Source organism: Thamnophis elegans, chromosome 11 (assembly GCF_009769535.1).
Source record: "Thamnophis elegans isolate rThaEle1 chromosome 11, rThaEle1.pri, whole genome shotgun sequence".
NCBI lineage: Eukaryota > Metazoa > Chordata > Lepidosauria > Squamata > Colubridae > Thamnophis > Thamnophis elegans.
Window position 1 is genome coordinate 16,811,785 of NC_045551.1, and position 16,910 is coordinate 16,828,694.

The following is a 16,910-nucleotide window of genomic DNA, read 5'->3' on the forward strand; positions in this document are numbered from 1 at the left end:
CCCCAGACAGTTCCCTCAGTGGTGGGATTCAGATGGTTCGGTAGAACTGGTAGCTAAATTTTTGTGGCGAACCGGCTGAATAACCTTCCTCCCCTGCCCCACCTGCCCCCCCAAATTGCATCAATGAAGGGGGGTAGGTGGCTAAGTGAGGGGCAGGAAGCCCTGCCATGCCTGGTGAGTGGAGGGAGAAGGCAAGAGGAACCCTGTCTCACTCCACACGCCCCAATGAAAAGCAGCCCAGAAGCTTCCCTTTCCCACCCTCTCCAGCACTCGAAGCCAACTGTCAGCCATGCACTCAGTTGGTCATTCATCCTCCCCCCCCCTCTCTTGGCTCACCTGGTGCCACAGTCCATCATGCAGGCCTGGAGCTGTCCTGCCATCCTCCATGGGTTTGAGGTGCTGCTGAGGAAAGGTGCTGACAACTCTCTTATCCCAGCCTTGGCTTGCCTCCCTTGCCCCCTGCTTGCACATGCTTTCTCAAGTGAGGGAGCCCAAGATGGCAGCCTCTTCCGTTGGTTGCTCCCTCACTGAATGTGGGCATGGGAGGGGCACCATGGAAAAAGGCAGAGCTGGTGGGTGCATCAAACCAGAACCCTTTCGGAGAAGCACACTGTTTGGGGGTGGAAAAGAGATGCGGGCAGGTGCTACTCTTGAGTTTCTTCTTTCACTTTGTTGGGGCTGGAGGTGCTTGCTGCCTTGAGTCGCCCTCCTCGCTTTGTCCAGTGACAGAGATGGCATCTTAGGAAGCCATGGTTTAATTACAGCATTCAGCACATGATGGAATCCTCTTTCTTTGACCTTTCTTGGGGGAAGCGAAGACATCTGGGAGGTAGTGGGTGGGGAAAGCTCTGTGGTGCTGCAATGGAGAAATGGGCAACGGAGCAGCCAACGTGAGGGAAGGAGGGAGCTTTCCCTCTTTCTAATCTCTGCTCCTACTCCTTCCCTCATGCCGGATGCTCCATTTCCCATTTCTCCATTGCAGCGCAGTGCCCAGGATCCACTTTGATAGCCGGTGTGTGTGTTAATTTAACACTATTTCACCCAGGGTCTGGTTGGCCATTGTGGGAGACTCATCCCGCATGTGTGGAGGAGCTGAAGGCAGGGATGAGCCATGCCTCCCACAATGGCCAACCTGACCCTGGGCGAACCAGTTGCTAAATTATTTGAATCCCACCACTGAATCCCCCTCCCTTTCCCAAGCAGGTACATTAAAGTGACAGGAAATCCAGAAACAAAGCTTCCGGGAACACTGCATCGGGAATGGTGGGGAAATAGCAGCGCTCTGATGGGCTCCACAAAAAAAACCCAACTGGATGCCAAAAGCTAGGGACTCTAGGGTCCAAACCTGTTCTGGAGGAACAGGGGAAAAAGAAGAAGCATATGGTAGGCTAAGAGGGACTGACAGTTCCTCAAAGGTCCGAAGACAAAGTTTTTCAACTGACAGCTGAAGCAGCAGTGGCCATGTTAATGGCCGCTTTAAAGATGGGGCCACCAGATCAAGCTATCCGAGCAGGAGAGGTGCTGCACAAAGTGTTGGACCTGGGTGAAAGTGTGATCAACCCAAGGTAAAAAAACTTTAAATTTGGACTTAAAAGAGACCTGGAGCAGAAACTGGTGGCTATTTGGCAGATGGGTAATTTTATAGAGAAAAAAAAGGGCGGAGACAAAACAGAAAGCTCTAGAAGATTTTTATTCTCAAAGCTGGACTTGGAAATACTAAAAATAATAAAAGCACTTGGGGGGAAATTTCCTTTCTTTCTTTTGCTACTTCAAAAAAAGAGATTTTGATAGATTTTGATAGCGAGAGAACATTGCTTGCAGCGGAGAGAGTGACACCTACTGGTGAAAAGAGGATGCTACAAGACCTAATAGAAATTGATGGGAGAAAGAACATCTGCAATTTGGCCTTGACTGAAATTGATAAAGATATTTTGAAGCTGTGAGAAGAGGAGTTATCTTTGCAACAGTGTTGTGGATTGGATTTACTGGCTGGGCAGAAAAGAAAAAGAAAAAAAATGTGGAACTGGATTTCAGAAACCGGAAACAAGAATAAGGTCAAAAGAAAAGAAAGAACTTTAAGACTAAGTAAATGTGATACAATAGAAAAAAAACAAATAATTTGTCAAATTAAATAAGTAGGCAATATGGAAGTTTGGATGTATAATGAATTACTGGATATGTTAAAAATGCACATAAAACGCTAATTGGGGAAAAATAGTGGAAACTCAGAGGGAAGACTTAGAACAAGAAGGAGAAATGGAGAAAGAAAAGGGATTGAATGAACAACAGGAATGTATTATAGAAATAGTAAAAGAGATTGAAAAATAAAAATACTTTGATGATTATATTGGAATTTACAGTTACATACCCAAAGGAAAAAAAGGGGAAGTGGCCCCCCAAAAGGGAAAGTTAAATGGTAAAGGTGGGAATATTGGGGAAAGTTAGAAGGAAAAACTGAGGAGAGGTACCAGAACAATAGAATTAAAAAGGAGAAAAAAAATTCTAAAGAAAAAAATATAAAAAAATTAAGATCAAGAAAAAGAAAAATCAAATAAATGGATGGAGAGAAAAGTCCTTAAGAAAAATGAAGTTCCTGAGAGACTAAGAGAAATTGGTTCAAAGGAGGAAAGAAAGAAAAGGACTTGTTAATAGAATAGAATGAAATTTAATGGATATAGCCAAAGGTTTATGTTTAATACAATGTGGGGGAAATAGATCAAAATTACTATTGGTGGATAACTAATTAAATGAAATGTTCAATATATGTTATTGAACATATATACTAATGCATATATAATACATGTTACATAATATATATTATTACATATCATATAATAACATATACATATGTTATTAACTGTAAAATAGAATAGATAGAAATATATTAAATGTGATTAATTTGGAGAGGCAAATAATGATATTGTCAATATATTAAGAAGAAATTAAAATTAAGTGGGAGATTATGAAATGAAGATAAGAGGACTGAAATGGAAAATGGAAAAAAGATGTAAATGTACTATGTATAATTAGAAGTTGTAAAGAGGGGGAAACCTGGACAACACTTTGTTTTTAAAGAATTTTTAAATATGTAACAAAAAAACAACACTTTGCTGAGAAAGCCAGAAACAGGAAATGGGTTGTAAAGGAGCATCCCTCCCTCCCCACTGGAATGGCAGTGTCCCAATAGGGATCTATGGGACCTGACACTCACTATGAAATGATCATTTCTCATTTATTCCAGTGTCTCTAAATGACCCACTTTTCCTATGTATCCATTTGTATCATCTAACAAAATTAAATTTTCGTTCTGGATTGCATTCACTCAGAATCTTGTGCATATTTTTCCTAGAACTTATTCTTGGGGTTTTTTGGGGTTTTCTTTTCTTTTTGTTACCGTGATTCACTAGAGTGATGACACTCTGATATCCAAAAAATGAAAAGGGTCTGCAAGTTTCACTAAGAAAACTCAAAGAGCTGTGGAGAAAATGGAACTAAAATTAAATATAAAGAAGACCAAACTAATGATAACCACAATAAAAATAACAATTCTTAGAATTGGCAATGAAGGTAATGAACTAATAGATAGCTTTGGCCTTTTTGGATCAACCAAATATCAAATGTGCTCTTAGTCTTTTTAACTAGTATTATTGTTTTAATGTTTGTTTTAATGGTTTTTTTTACTGTACACTGCCGGGTACACTCATAGGTAGCTATATGAACATGATAAATTAATGAAAGTCTGAATAAATAAAAATATCAACAGTAAAGGAATAAGCAGTCAAGAAATACACCGTAGACTAACATTTGACAGAACAGTCAACAAGGTCTTGGAAAAGATATTCAGATGCAGTGATATTTCTATATATATAAAGATTAGAATAGTATAAGAAATGGACTATTCCATATCCCTGTGTACACTTTATGAAACTGAAAGTTGGATTTTGAAGAAGCCAGCTAGAAAACAATAATGGGACTTTTGGTGCCAAAGAAGACTCTTGAGAATACCATGGATAACAATAGGACTTATATACCACTTCATAGTCCTTTTACAGCCCTCTCTAAGCGGTTTACAGAGTATATTGCCCCCAACAATCTGGGTCGAGAGTATTGCCAAGAAATAGCCAAGAAAACAAACAAAGGAATCATTAAACAAATCAGTGCATACTTCTCACTCAAGACCCAAATGGTTGGGGTGAAATTATCCTTCTTTGGACATTTTATGTGAACATCTACAGTAGTTCTCTGGAATAGGCTCTAATGCTGGGAAAGGTGCAAAGAAAAAGAAAATGATGACCAGTGGGAAGGTGGAGAGATCAGTTACACTGGCGAGGCTGGCAATGTTGGAAGACCTAAAGACCAAGTTAGAAATAGATCATCAGAATGAAAATTTATCTGTGTAGTCACTGATTAAATGGAACATAGTCAATCAATGAATCAATTAAGTTGTTAATCTCAAATACATTTAAGAAATGGAGCTGATATTTTCAAGAAAAGATGAATTTACACACACACACTTTTGGCACACAACGACAAAAAGGTGAGCCATCACTGAACTAGAGTATATATAATAGTTTATATTTATAATCTTAATTATATGAGCATTGCATTATATTACAAAAAAACAAAAACAAAAACCAGAAACCAAATCAGATAAGGCCAGATTGAGACTAGAATGCCTAATGACTACCCAATAACCTGACTTCATAATGTTGCAATTACTTCCAATGTGCAATTATACATCTGATAAATAAGCAGTTATTGAAATTAAAGCAACTAAAGCCTTTATGCTTAACAATACCAGCAAAAAGTGAGGAAAATTCAGCTGGTAACATAGCAAAATAACTTTATTTTACTTCCATAAGTTAACGAATGCAGATGTCAGAAATATCTTTAGTCTTATATTCAAAAAATGGAGGCCAGAAATTAAATCAGCATATCAAAATAAGAAAATATGTTCCTAGTTTATGAATTGGGTCTTTTAAATACTCTCCAGTTCATAAAATACGATTTTAGAAATTTTGCACTAGATAATTATACTTCCTGATTTTGTAATTAGTGGAACTACACGTAATTACATAATAATTATGATGGTAATTACATAATTAAGATGTATAATTATGTAGTAAAAAACATTATGGAAATAAAATAAATCAACTGTATAACCACAATACATCTACAAAAAAAATCTTTCATATTGCTTAAAAACTGTATTTTCCCCACAAAATAAATAAATAAACAAACAATAAATAAATAAATAACAGCGATTAGTCTAGTGTATCAATTACTTACTGACAATTAAACAAAAATCCTATAGATATTAAGATGGTGAATTATCATCTTAAGACGTAATTATACTAATTTAGTCATCATCAAACATGTATTTTATCCTAAATCACAATAAATCAACAAAAATTCCTCTTGAGACATTTGAAACTAGCTAGAAAAATTTTAAATTGATGTTTCAGCGTTGCAAATTTTGCTATTTCTTGTTATTTGTTCAAAACACTTCAGATAATACATAGTGGATGCCTTAAAACTTGAATTATCTTTAAACTATATTTAAGGCTTTTTCTATACTATAAACATTAAATGAGTTAATTTATAGAAATGTCCACTTTTTAATATTGTCCTTTATTCTTAAGTTAATTTTGGAACATGGTTGCAACATGCAATTTGTTTTTTTTCTGTCAACTGCTAGCGGAGACATATTAAAGATCCTCATTAGTATCACTGAAAAATACCACCATGATGAATGCTCTCCTTGTACATCTTTCTATCAATTCATCCATAAAAAAACCCACTTTGCATTGATATTTTGCACACCAAGTCATAAGCACAAGAGAAAAAAATAAATAAATTACAGGATATAAGCAAATATTCCAAGTTAGACTTTGCATTTCCTTGGAGGTCATACAGCTTAACCATTTCATTTTTCTAAATACAATTTTACAGTCTGTTCATCCAGAAAGTTAATTGAGCATGTTTAGTATATAAATTTGTAAAAGTATTTGCTAAGCATGGATTCATTTAAAAAAAAAATGCACAGTATAAAAAATAATATCTCAAAGATCTTAAGAAGTTAAAATATACAATACTTTTAATATCCAACCTTCTTCAATCAGTGAGTGATTTAATATAATCTAACCTTTTATTTTTATTTTAATAATTGGTCTGATATTTCTGATACTAGTAATAGAAGTCCTTAGAATTAAGATGTTCTATTGCTAGGTTAGGAAAATATTATGCAAAAGAACATAAAATAAAATATTCCAAAATTATTTCACATCTATTCTTCATGCTATTAAACCTTGAAAAGTTGCAGAGCTTCAATCTATGTCTCATAGAGGAAATATCTACAGCCAGCAATTTTTTTGCAGCCTTTCAAGTAGCGCCTTAAAAACTAAGCAAAATATATACTATAGCTCCCCAAATGTTTAAACCAGTTTCATTTGTAAGTTTCATTGTCCCGAGGCTGTAAATTGGATTCCCTCAACTTGGACACAAATGCAACAGTCTTCTATTGCTTTTACAATAGCTGTAATCATTCTGATTCATATTTTATTTTCTGAAATTATAATAAATATTGAATAAATATTGAAAAAAACCTGCTCAAATCTCTTGTCTATTGTCCTAATAATGGAAATTTAAGTAAGGAGTAAGTGAAAAAGTTGAAAATTCAGAGGTATGACAAGGAATGGAAAACATATAGTTTTATATATACAGGAGCACAGGTATACAGATAGTTGACTTACTATGGCAATTGGGACCAGAATTTCTGCCATTAAGCAATGGGGTCATAAAGCATAACTACATCACTTAGCAATAGCAAATCCCTGCAGTCTTAGTTGCCACTGAACTGAACTGAATCCCATTGTTATTAGGTGAAGCAACTTCCTGCTGGCTTCCCTACAACCATGATAAAACTGGCCAGAAGTTGGAAATCCTAGGCTTGCAAACAGGCCACTGGTACAAGGGTATGTGAGGAAGTTGTGGTAGGGCTCAAGGAGTGTGTGAAGAAGACTTGGGGAGGGTGTGCACGGTGCACAAATGGTGAGGGAAGTGCCATGATACCTTGGGAGGGTGCATGGAGGTGCACAAGTGGCCTGCACAGAATGAGGGCGGGGGAATGATACACAGGTGGGAGATAATTATTCCAATGATTTGTAACTTTCCCAATTGGCATCTCTATGAGCTGAGGTGGCGCAGTGGTTAAATGCAGCACTGCAGGCTACTTCAGCTGACTGCAGTTCTGCAGTTCGGCTGTTCAAATCTCACCGGCTCAGGGTTGACTCAGCCTTCCATCCTTCCGAGGTGGGTAAAATGAGGACCCGGATTGTTGTTGGGGGCAATATGCTGACTCCGTAAACCGCTTAGAGAGGGCTGAAAGCCCTATGAAGCGGTATATAAGTCTAACTGCTATTGCTGTTGCTATTGACTTTCTGGGGAAGCTGATAGGAAAGATCATAAATGACAATGACATAATCACAGGGCATTGCAACAGATTGTAAAAGTGAATACAAGTGCCCAGATTGCAATTACATGACCATGGATTTTCTAGAATGTCCAGATTTTGGTTCTCTCTTTGTTTCTGGGGTCTAGCTGAAAGAGCTGCCCAGTGAAGGACTTCAGTTCTCCTCTGTATGTAAAAGAGAACTGCAGGATAAGAGCTAAAATGTTCAGGATCTCACCTTCTTAGACAACCTTTTTAGTCAACCCTCAGAGTGGAAACAAAGTCCTATCATCAGGCAGCAACAACTTACAACCTTTCCTGCCAGTTTCTCCATTGACGGGAAAGCCAGCAGAGAAGATTACAAATGATGACCCCAAGACTGCGGGACACTTAGTTCTAATTAGTTCTAAATGAGAACAGGGTGCCAAGTACCAATATTGTAATCTCATGACTGTGGGAATGATGGAGCAATATTTTATGATGGCTGGAAGTTGTTTATTTATGGGCTGTAAAGTATTCTTTACTTTACAGCCCATAAATATTATTTATTCTTTGGCTACCTAGTGAGAAGGAATAGAACTGGAGAAGAGGCTAATCCTGAGAAAGGTTGAGGGCAAAAGAAGAAGGGGATGACAGAGAATGAGGTGGCTGACTGGAGTCACTGAAGCAGTAGGTGTGAGCTTAAATGGACTCCAGAGGATGGTAGAGGACAGGTAGGCCTGGAGGAGCGTTGTCCATGGGGTCGTGATGAATCAGACACAACTTTGCAACTAACAACAAAGTATTCTTTCTGAAGCCATCATTAAATGAATGGTCATAAGCCAAGAGCTACATGTACACATTTTCATGCACTGAAACACAGATAAATTAATAGAAGTTTCACATGGCATTCTTAAAACAAATACAAATCATATGGATCAAATCCATATTAAAAAGATTAAAATGGGCTTCTGATTAAAAACAAAAGGTGAACTTTGTTAATACTTTAAAAGGAACCTGACTTATTCTCACAATTACTCTACTTTAAATAAAACAAATTTCATTTCAATACATACTTTTTAGATACTATATCTGGTTAATCAAGCACTCAACTTTTTATTACATGTTTATTACAAGTAGTCCTCAGTTAAGAACAAAAATTGTGAAGAAATGTAGTTGTAATGATGTTGCAAAATGTCACATGACCACACTGCTTAGCAACAGCAATTCAGGAAGACCTGTCTGCTGTTGTTAAATGAGGATTACACTGGTTGTAAAGCAAGGGCATCACGTGACCGCAACTTCCTGTTACTTCACCATTGACTGATTGTGGGAAGCTGGCAGGGAAGGTTCCAAGTCATGAACATGTGATTGTGGGACTCTGTGATGGCCAAAATTCCAAAGCTTAGTTTAATTTCTATTTCTTCAGTGCTATCATAAGTCTGAGTGATCGTTCAATGATTAGTTGTTAAATCAGGACTACCTATATCAGAGAACTAGCATTGCAAAAATAAAGTGCACTTTTTTTATATGTGTGTGTGTATATATTATGCATGTGTGTGTGTATGTCCGTGTGTATACATACACACACACACATACATTCACATGTATACAATACAACACACATACACACACACAAATCATTCTGAATATCTATAGTGAATGAAAATCAAAATAAATAATAGGTTTTCTCCCACCCCTCTCAATATCATAGGAGAATGCTATTCCAAACTTTTGAGTTATTAGGAGTAAAGATGATCAATACTGGCTGACCTAAGGTTGCAGGTCTTTACATAACTGGCACCCAGAACTGTATTTTTATTCCAAGCAGCAGTGTTTTCTAGCTATTTGCAAGAATAGGTTATTAATCTGGGAAAATTCTCAAAGCAGCCTTATTGAGAACAAAACTACTTCGAGGAAAGCTGCTTCCTTTGAAAGTTTTGTATTTTGTATAGTTTTATATTTATATTTTGGATAATTACATATTATTCAATGTACATATTTATAAAAATGCATATATAAAATACAAGTATAAATATTAATAAATATAATCTCACTATTTAGGTAAAATTGAAAGTTTATTTTAAAAATAATAAAAAGATTAATCAGAAAATATTCTGTAGCAAAGCGGAGGCTAAGCATTCCCAATCACTTAATGTAAAGTTTCCCAGACATTTCTTTAGTCAGTCAGACATATACAGTTGATTATTATGACATACATCTTCTTTCTTATATACAATTTCTTAATTCATGCAGTCAGGCACCTTTATGTATATTATGTTAACAGAATGAGGTAGATTGGCCTAACACCAGAAAATAGGACTGATTTTATTATGCAAATTTCCATTTTAAACTTTCAGGGCAATGACAGTGTTGTAACATACCTTTCCCTGGACCAGTATATATTTCTTTTGCATAGTCCACATCAAAAATGTAACGGTAAAAGCATAGCTGGGTGAATAAGGCCTTGTCAGAGTACTGTAATAAAACACAAAAAACGACACACATAAATAAATTATGCTATTGAAAAGCAGGTCAGACTAGAATAACCATGCTCACATATAACTTTTATGCTATTTCACTGTTACTTATTAAAGCTAAATGTTTGCTATTAGTTTTTATCAACTGCCTTGGAAAGCAATTCAGCTAAATGTTATGGTATATACTAAATAAATATCTAAAAAATCCTCAACCCTCCTAAAATTAGTGTGGAAACCTGTTGTGTTTATGTAGTATTAATTACAATAAAGGTTTTAATAGACTTGTTTTAAATCATGAAACTATAAAATTGTTATGCAGATATAAAAGAAGCATCTGACTACATAGTCAAGACATGCATTTAACAATGACTTTAGAAATTATACACAGTATCAGGAAAGCAAATTTCAATATAGTTCCATGCTAAAAGTATGTTTAACATATATTATATATATTTATACAATAAATACTTTGGAAATTCATACATTATATATAAAATAACTCTAAGCCTACGATTTTGTGACATTCCAGAGAGCATTTGGAGAATTTTATTCATTGGTTTATCAGAGACCACTTTAACTTAGATATAAAATGAAAATTTCCTATCAAGACTACATCTATCTTAACATTATTCTGTGAGTCAGTGATTTTGCTTGAACTTACAGATTGTAGATAATGATTGGGAAAAATTACTTGGGTTGATAGATTTATCTGTAGAATAAGGCTATTACTCTCACAAACTTTTCATTGGTAGAAACTGAATAGCATGCTTTCTTACTGTTGAAGATAAAGGTATTTTTAAAAGACTTTCTTCAAAATCAGTGCATGCTTTATTTTGTATCTTAGTTTATAAAGTAGAACTGTGCTTCCCAAGAGAACTTCTCACATTATTTGAACTTCTCACAGTATGACATTATTTAATTGAAATGATTTTTCTCTTTCTTTTTTATTTCTTTTATTTTTAATGCATTTTTGGTTATCAGCTCAATGGGAATAGTTAGTTCATTTTTCTCTTTGAGCTGTAACTAGTTTGGGACTGAAAATGGTATGCAGATAAATATGCCTTAAATGAATTGGTTACAGGAGTAATTATTGGTTACACAATAATTATTCTTCAATTAAGCATCCCTCACACAGCAAATATTGCTATGTGGAATTAATTTATATTTTTATAAGAATCAAGACTTCCAATATACTTGATTGTACTGCTGGGAAAAAGGATTATGCAAAAAACAAATTTACTGTCATTGTTCCTTTGTTAACATCCATATGGCAGTCAGGAAGAAATATAGTCACGAATATACTTTTCACTTATCTGACTACAGGGAAACAGATTCATTTTTTTCTAATAGATTAAAAGTCTTTAGGAACTCAAGTACTTACATCCTCAAGGAACTTAGAAAGCAAGATCAAAAATTAAATATGTGATATGAAGCTTTATAGTAAAAAAAAACAGTAAATAAAAGAAAATAAAAGCAACAGTTACACATGGCTATTTTTACTTCTTTTGTCAAATTCCGTCCTCACAAAAGACAAAATTACCTACTAGCTTGCTACTCACATTTGCACATCTTAACATGTCTTCATATTTTTTTCAGATATGTAGTGGACTGTCTATCAAAATGCACAAATTAATTTACTTATTCAGTATATTATATGTACAATGTACAATTGTTTACTTCACTTTTCGTGTCAAACATAGCTACCTTACTTTCTTATATTAATAAAATTGTATTCTTTGTTGCATTAGATCAGCTGTCTAAACTTGTTGAAGTTAATAACATTTTCAATCAACAAGACAGTATAAAAAGTAGTGTGTATTCATTCATGTCCCCAACCAACACAGCTCTAATGTTACTACAAGTATTCTTCATGTAGCTTATTATTAGATTTATATTCTGCCTTTATTTTGTAAGCATACATAATGCTTTAACTTCTTATTTGCTTGCAACAGCAACCCTATAAATTAAGTTGGACTGAAAGTGACTGGCCCCAATGGGCTTTCATGTTTAAGAAAGAACTAGAACCCATAGCTATGAAGATTCTCAATCATCCAGGACATGATTGTCCAAAAGTGCTTTTGCAAAAAGGCAACTGGATTTTCTAGTGTTTTTTTTCCCTCTTTGAAAATATCTTGTTTTCAGCCAAGAAGCTTCTTCAGTTCTGAAGAACTGACATTTGTACTTCTATAGCTGTCTGATTCGTCCCTCCAAAGTTCCATTTTGGCTGGCAATCTGTTGGGCGAGGCCTGTGGAGGCCCGAAGGGAACAATAGTACGTGGCTGAGAGTCTGGAGAGGAGACTGCTTGCTAGACTTTCACAAGGTAAGTGAAGGGGGGGAAGCAATTGTGGGGAGGATGAGGTATTTCAGAAGGTTGGGTAGGACTTGGGTGGTCTTAGGCAGGTGGCCTGTTCTATCAGTAGGACCCCCATGGCATTTCCCACCCTGAAATATATCATGTGCACTTAACAAGCCTTGCATTCAATTAGCAAATGTGTGGGTGAAAGGAGGGAGTGATTCATTCCCACAAAACCTTGGGTTATGAATGGAATGGGCAAGCTCCATTACATTCGTAACTTGAGGACTACCTATATTGCCAGACTACCTGTCATTGAGCACGTGTTAACTCCACGGGTCAGAAAGAGGGCTGAGAAAATATCTACAGACCCCTCACATCCTGTACATAAACTGTTTCAATACCTCCCTTCAAGGAATTGTTGCTACAAGGCATTGCATGCCAAAACAACTAGACACAAAGACAGTTTTTTCCCTTGTGCCATCACTCTGCTGAACACTAATTTTAACAATACTGTCTTACGTCTCTAAGTATATTTATCCATGTAGTATGGCTCAGAGGTGGGTTCCTACCAGTTCGCACCTATTCAGTAGAACCGGTTCGTCAAATCTACCGAACCGGTTAGAAGAGGTTCCACCAGTGGACCCGGAAAGCTGGCCACACCTACAGAAGAGTTTCCAAAAATTTTTGAAACCCACCATTGGTCCTTGGATATGATTATTCTTCACTATCATGCTCATATTTATAAAACTCAGTGCCTCTGTGAAAGGTAAGGGTGATTACTGCGTTTGTGGTGCAATCAGAACATTGCGTGTGTTGAAGTTGTTTTAACCCAAACCAAAGATGCCTTTTAAAAAACAAGTTTACATCATATTCTTATGCATGCCAGTGCTGTGTGTGAGGTAATTTAAGGTGGTTCTGACAAGTGTCGTCGGCATCTTCATATCCGGTCACATGGGTGGCAAGCCACTCCCACAAAGGAGGCCACACCCACAGAGTAGGTTCGAACAATTTTTGAAACCCACCACTGGTATGGCTGTATTACTTTTATCCTCATCTGTTCCACTATCTTCTCTTATTGGTATCATTATTATGATTATTATTACTTTGTTGTTTTGCACTGAAAGTTACTTGGCCAATAACATATTCTATTCTCTTCTCTCCTTGTTTTGTCCTGTCCTGTCCTATTCTACTCCATTCTCTTTCATTATTGTTTATATTTATACTTATTTATTTTGTTTTTATTGTTTCAATTTTTTATAATTTGAGAATGACAAGCCATCCAGAGCTACTTGATTAAGTTGGGCAACTTTAGAAATTGAATAAACAAACAAACAAAATTATATGTTCATGTAATCATAAATTAAATATTATAATATCTTTATATAGCACTGCTACTGGTATATTCTATTCTATTCTATTCTATTCACTTAGCCTTATTTAAAACTTTACAGTGCTTTACATCTCTCTCTAAGTGGTTTACAGAGTCAGCACATTGCCTCCAACAATATGGATCCTCATTTTACTGAAGGACGGAAGGCTGAGTCAACCTTGAGCCAGTGAGACTTGAATTGCCGAACTGCTGGCAGCTGTCAGTCAGCAGAATTACACTGCAATACTACATTTTAACCACTGTGCCACCACAGCTCTTATATTAATGTATGATGCAACCACTTTTAAAAACAATTCACAATTCTGCACCTAAACACGATTCTGAAGATCTACAAAAATATGCAGCAGTAGAGGACAATAAAAAATATAGAACAATTTTCTCCAAAAAAAGAATACAGTACTTGTGTCTGTTGAGCTTAGGAAAAAAGAAAATAGGATTAAATTACTGGCAAAGTAATGTATAAAGCATGCACAGAAGGACCAAAGTGGGACTAAGCTTTTTTCCCTTCCTTCAAACAGTATGATCCACAACAGTGGTTCTCAATCTGTGGCTTGCCGACCACTGGGGGACCATGATGTCATCACAGGGATCCATGAAGTCTTGAAGAAATGTTTATGATTTAAAGAAAAAAATGTTATGATTTTGTGGCTATGATCCGTGGCCACAAAAGGTATTTAAAGGGGGTCCATGGTGAAGAAAAGGTTGAGAACCACTGATCTACAAGTACCCAGTAAGACGGATTGATCAGAAATTCTTGATGGACAAAATCAGGACAGCTTCAGTATTTAAAACAATATTGAAGCCCTACTAAAAATAACAAGTAACTAGGGCATCATGTTAATTTTTTTAGCATTCTGTCAACAGCTAATTCAGCCAGCTTATCCAAAGTAAGACTGGACATTAATTGATGGAGTACCATCTTGCATGATTTCAGGAGTGATCTTGTATCATTTGTGGCTCAATGACCAATTCCCGGTCTCCTTATAAAATGGGATTACAATGAAATAGAATCCAGAAAGATAATGTAGGAAATTACTTATGCCATTAACTTGTGTTAGCAATAGAGCCTATAATAAAATACTGCAATAGTGAGTGCTCCTCATTAGTCAAACCAGCCAATTAGCCATAAAAGTAAAGGAACAATGGAAGATATAAAAAGCTTAGCGAGAACAATAAATGCAAGATTTTGAATAGCTTTTCAATTAAAATGACATTTAAACATGGGAGAGGAAATACTTGGTTACCTGGCTAAATCAATAGCTAGTATTCTGAAATGGATATGATTTGAACCTGAATTCAAACCAACAGATTGCCATTAAAGTAATTGAATATCTTTAGTCACGTTATATTTCTCAACATTTTGTATTTTCTAGTATCTCTAGAATAAATATAAATGAATGAGATTTGATACAGAGCAATTGGGAGTAAAAGGAGGATATATATTTAAGGAATATGACATAGTTGGAACAACACAGAATAGCAGAGTTATGTTAGCATCTGAAAAACTTAAAATGCAGGTTGGCAGTGGAATAGAATAAAATTGTGGAATATGATTACTTATACAGTTTCAAGTCCACGTTCTGCAACCTTTTCCAAGAATACTACATACTGGAATTTCACTTACAGCTTTGAAGTTATATCAAGAATGTTAGTTAGCAAAAATATTTCTCTTATTTTAAATAGTCAAAATTCTACATAAATAGTCTATGATCTATTAAAAAAATCAATGTTAAAAATACTATATATTAAAAATCCGCAATCAGGAAATTGCATTTTAAAAATCTTAATATTATACTTTAACTCATACTTCACATAAATGTATTTGACATAGCACAGAAGCTTATTTTATTCCTTATTAGCTATTCTATGAAATGCATCATCATTATATTATTATATACCACTTATTTTTAGTAAACCGTGATTACTGCTTCCTGAAGAAGGGAAAAAAAGAGGATGACAGTGATTAAGTTATTTGTTTAGTTTTTGGGATTCAACAGTAATTGCTGGTACACATCTCCCTGACTGCACACAGGCAGCAGGTTGAATAGAACACTGAAATTACCTCCTTCATAATAGTTTGTTTTGATAATGTATTGTGTGTCGAGATGATGAGAAACAGTTGCTGTCAATTTGATTAGCCATTATATTTTTATGTTAATTGCCATTATTGGATCTATTCTGTTTAGTGTCACTATAGAAGCCATACAATGTTAGCATAAATAACAAATTGGAGTAAATTAGGAAGATATATTTTTGCCAATTCATTTTAATTGCCCCTCAGTCCTTCCGTTGGTTAACACAGCTGTTGACCCATAATAAGCACTAGGTCAATATAGCTGCTTGTCAATTCAGAAATGCAAAGTGCTATGTTGCTCGTAATGGATATACAACCACCTTTGCCAGCCAACTGAAGCAAGTGACTGACAAACCAAATGAAGGAATAAAGCATCAGCTATGGAGTTTAGTGACTTGATATTAGCAGAGAGGCTAATTGAAAGTCACTTCCTAAATGGATAAGATTTTTTTAAAGTTATGCACGCACACATATTTTTAATTATACCAACACCTCTGCCCTGTTGTTACCTAGCATATTTTGTAATTAGTAATAAATAGAAAACAAAAAGCTGTAGAAATTTTAAATGTCAAAGACAATTAAGGAAGATTAAGACATTTGTATGTGTGGGTATATCAGTCAAGGAACAGAATCTTGTTGAGAAAAAAACCTATCTTTTAAAAAAATTACTGATAAATTTGGTACAGGTAAGTTTATGAATAATAGATTTTAACAGAATTTTTACCAAATAGTTATCTTCATAAGTGTTTTTATTCAGCTTTCATAGAATCAGAAAACTAAAGAATATTTTTTTTCTTTGTCTGAATCATTTCCTTTGATTTGGAGGGGGGGGACACTTAAATTCTTCCTTTGGTATTGCTTAAGGCTATCTAAAGTAGTTTGAAAGAAACCTGTTGCTTGTACTAATTAAAAATCAATTTAAAAAATTAGCTTCAGCATTGAATGTGGATTAATTTTTATGTTACAAGTTAACAGATATATCAGAGGCATTTTCATTCCCTGCATTAGCGTGTATTTTATATCTTGGACATATTAATTTCCCTTGCTCTTCTAAAATGAGCTAGAGTAAAGGACCATGGTTAAAACATTAAACATTAAAACCGAAGTACAAAGGATTGTTGCTTAATTATCCAGATATCTTTATGAAATATAACTGCTTCTATTACACAAATCTGAGAAAAAAGTCAAGAATTGGAGATCCATAACTCTAAGAAATTCTTAAGGTTTATGTAACATGGAC

The 16,910-nt window shown here is 35.2% G+C and overlaps 1 protein-coding gene across 1 annotated transcript in view; it reads right to left on the reverse strand.

Moving 5' to 3' along the window:
• POLA1 (DNA polymerase alpha 1, catalytic subunit) overlaps positions 1 to 16,910 on the reverse strand; it is a 388,965-nt gene that overhangs the window by 62,341 nt on the left and 309,714 nt on the right. The window contains 1 exon segment of the mRNA XM_032226833.1: positions 9,814 to 9,907. Within this exon segment, the coding sequence (XP_032082724.1) occupies positions 9,814 to 9,907 (94 nt within the window).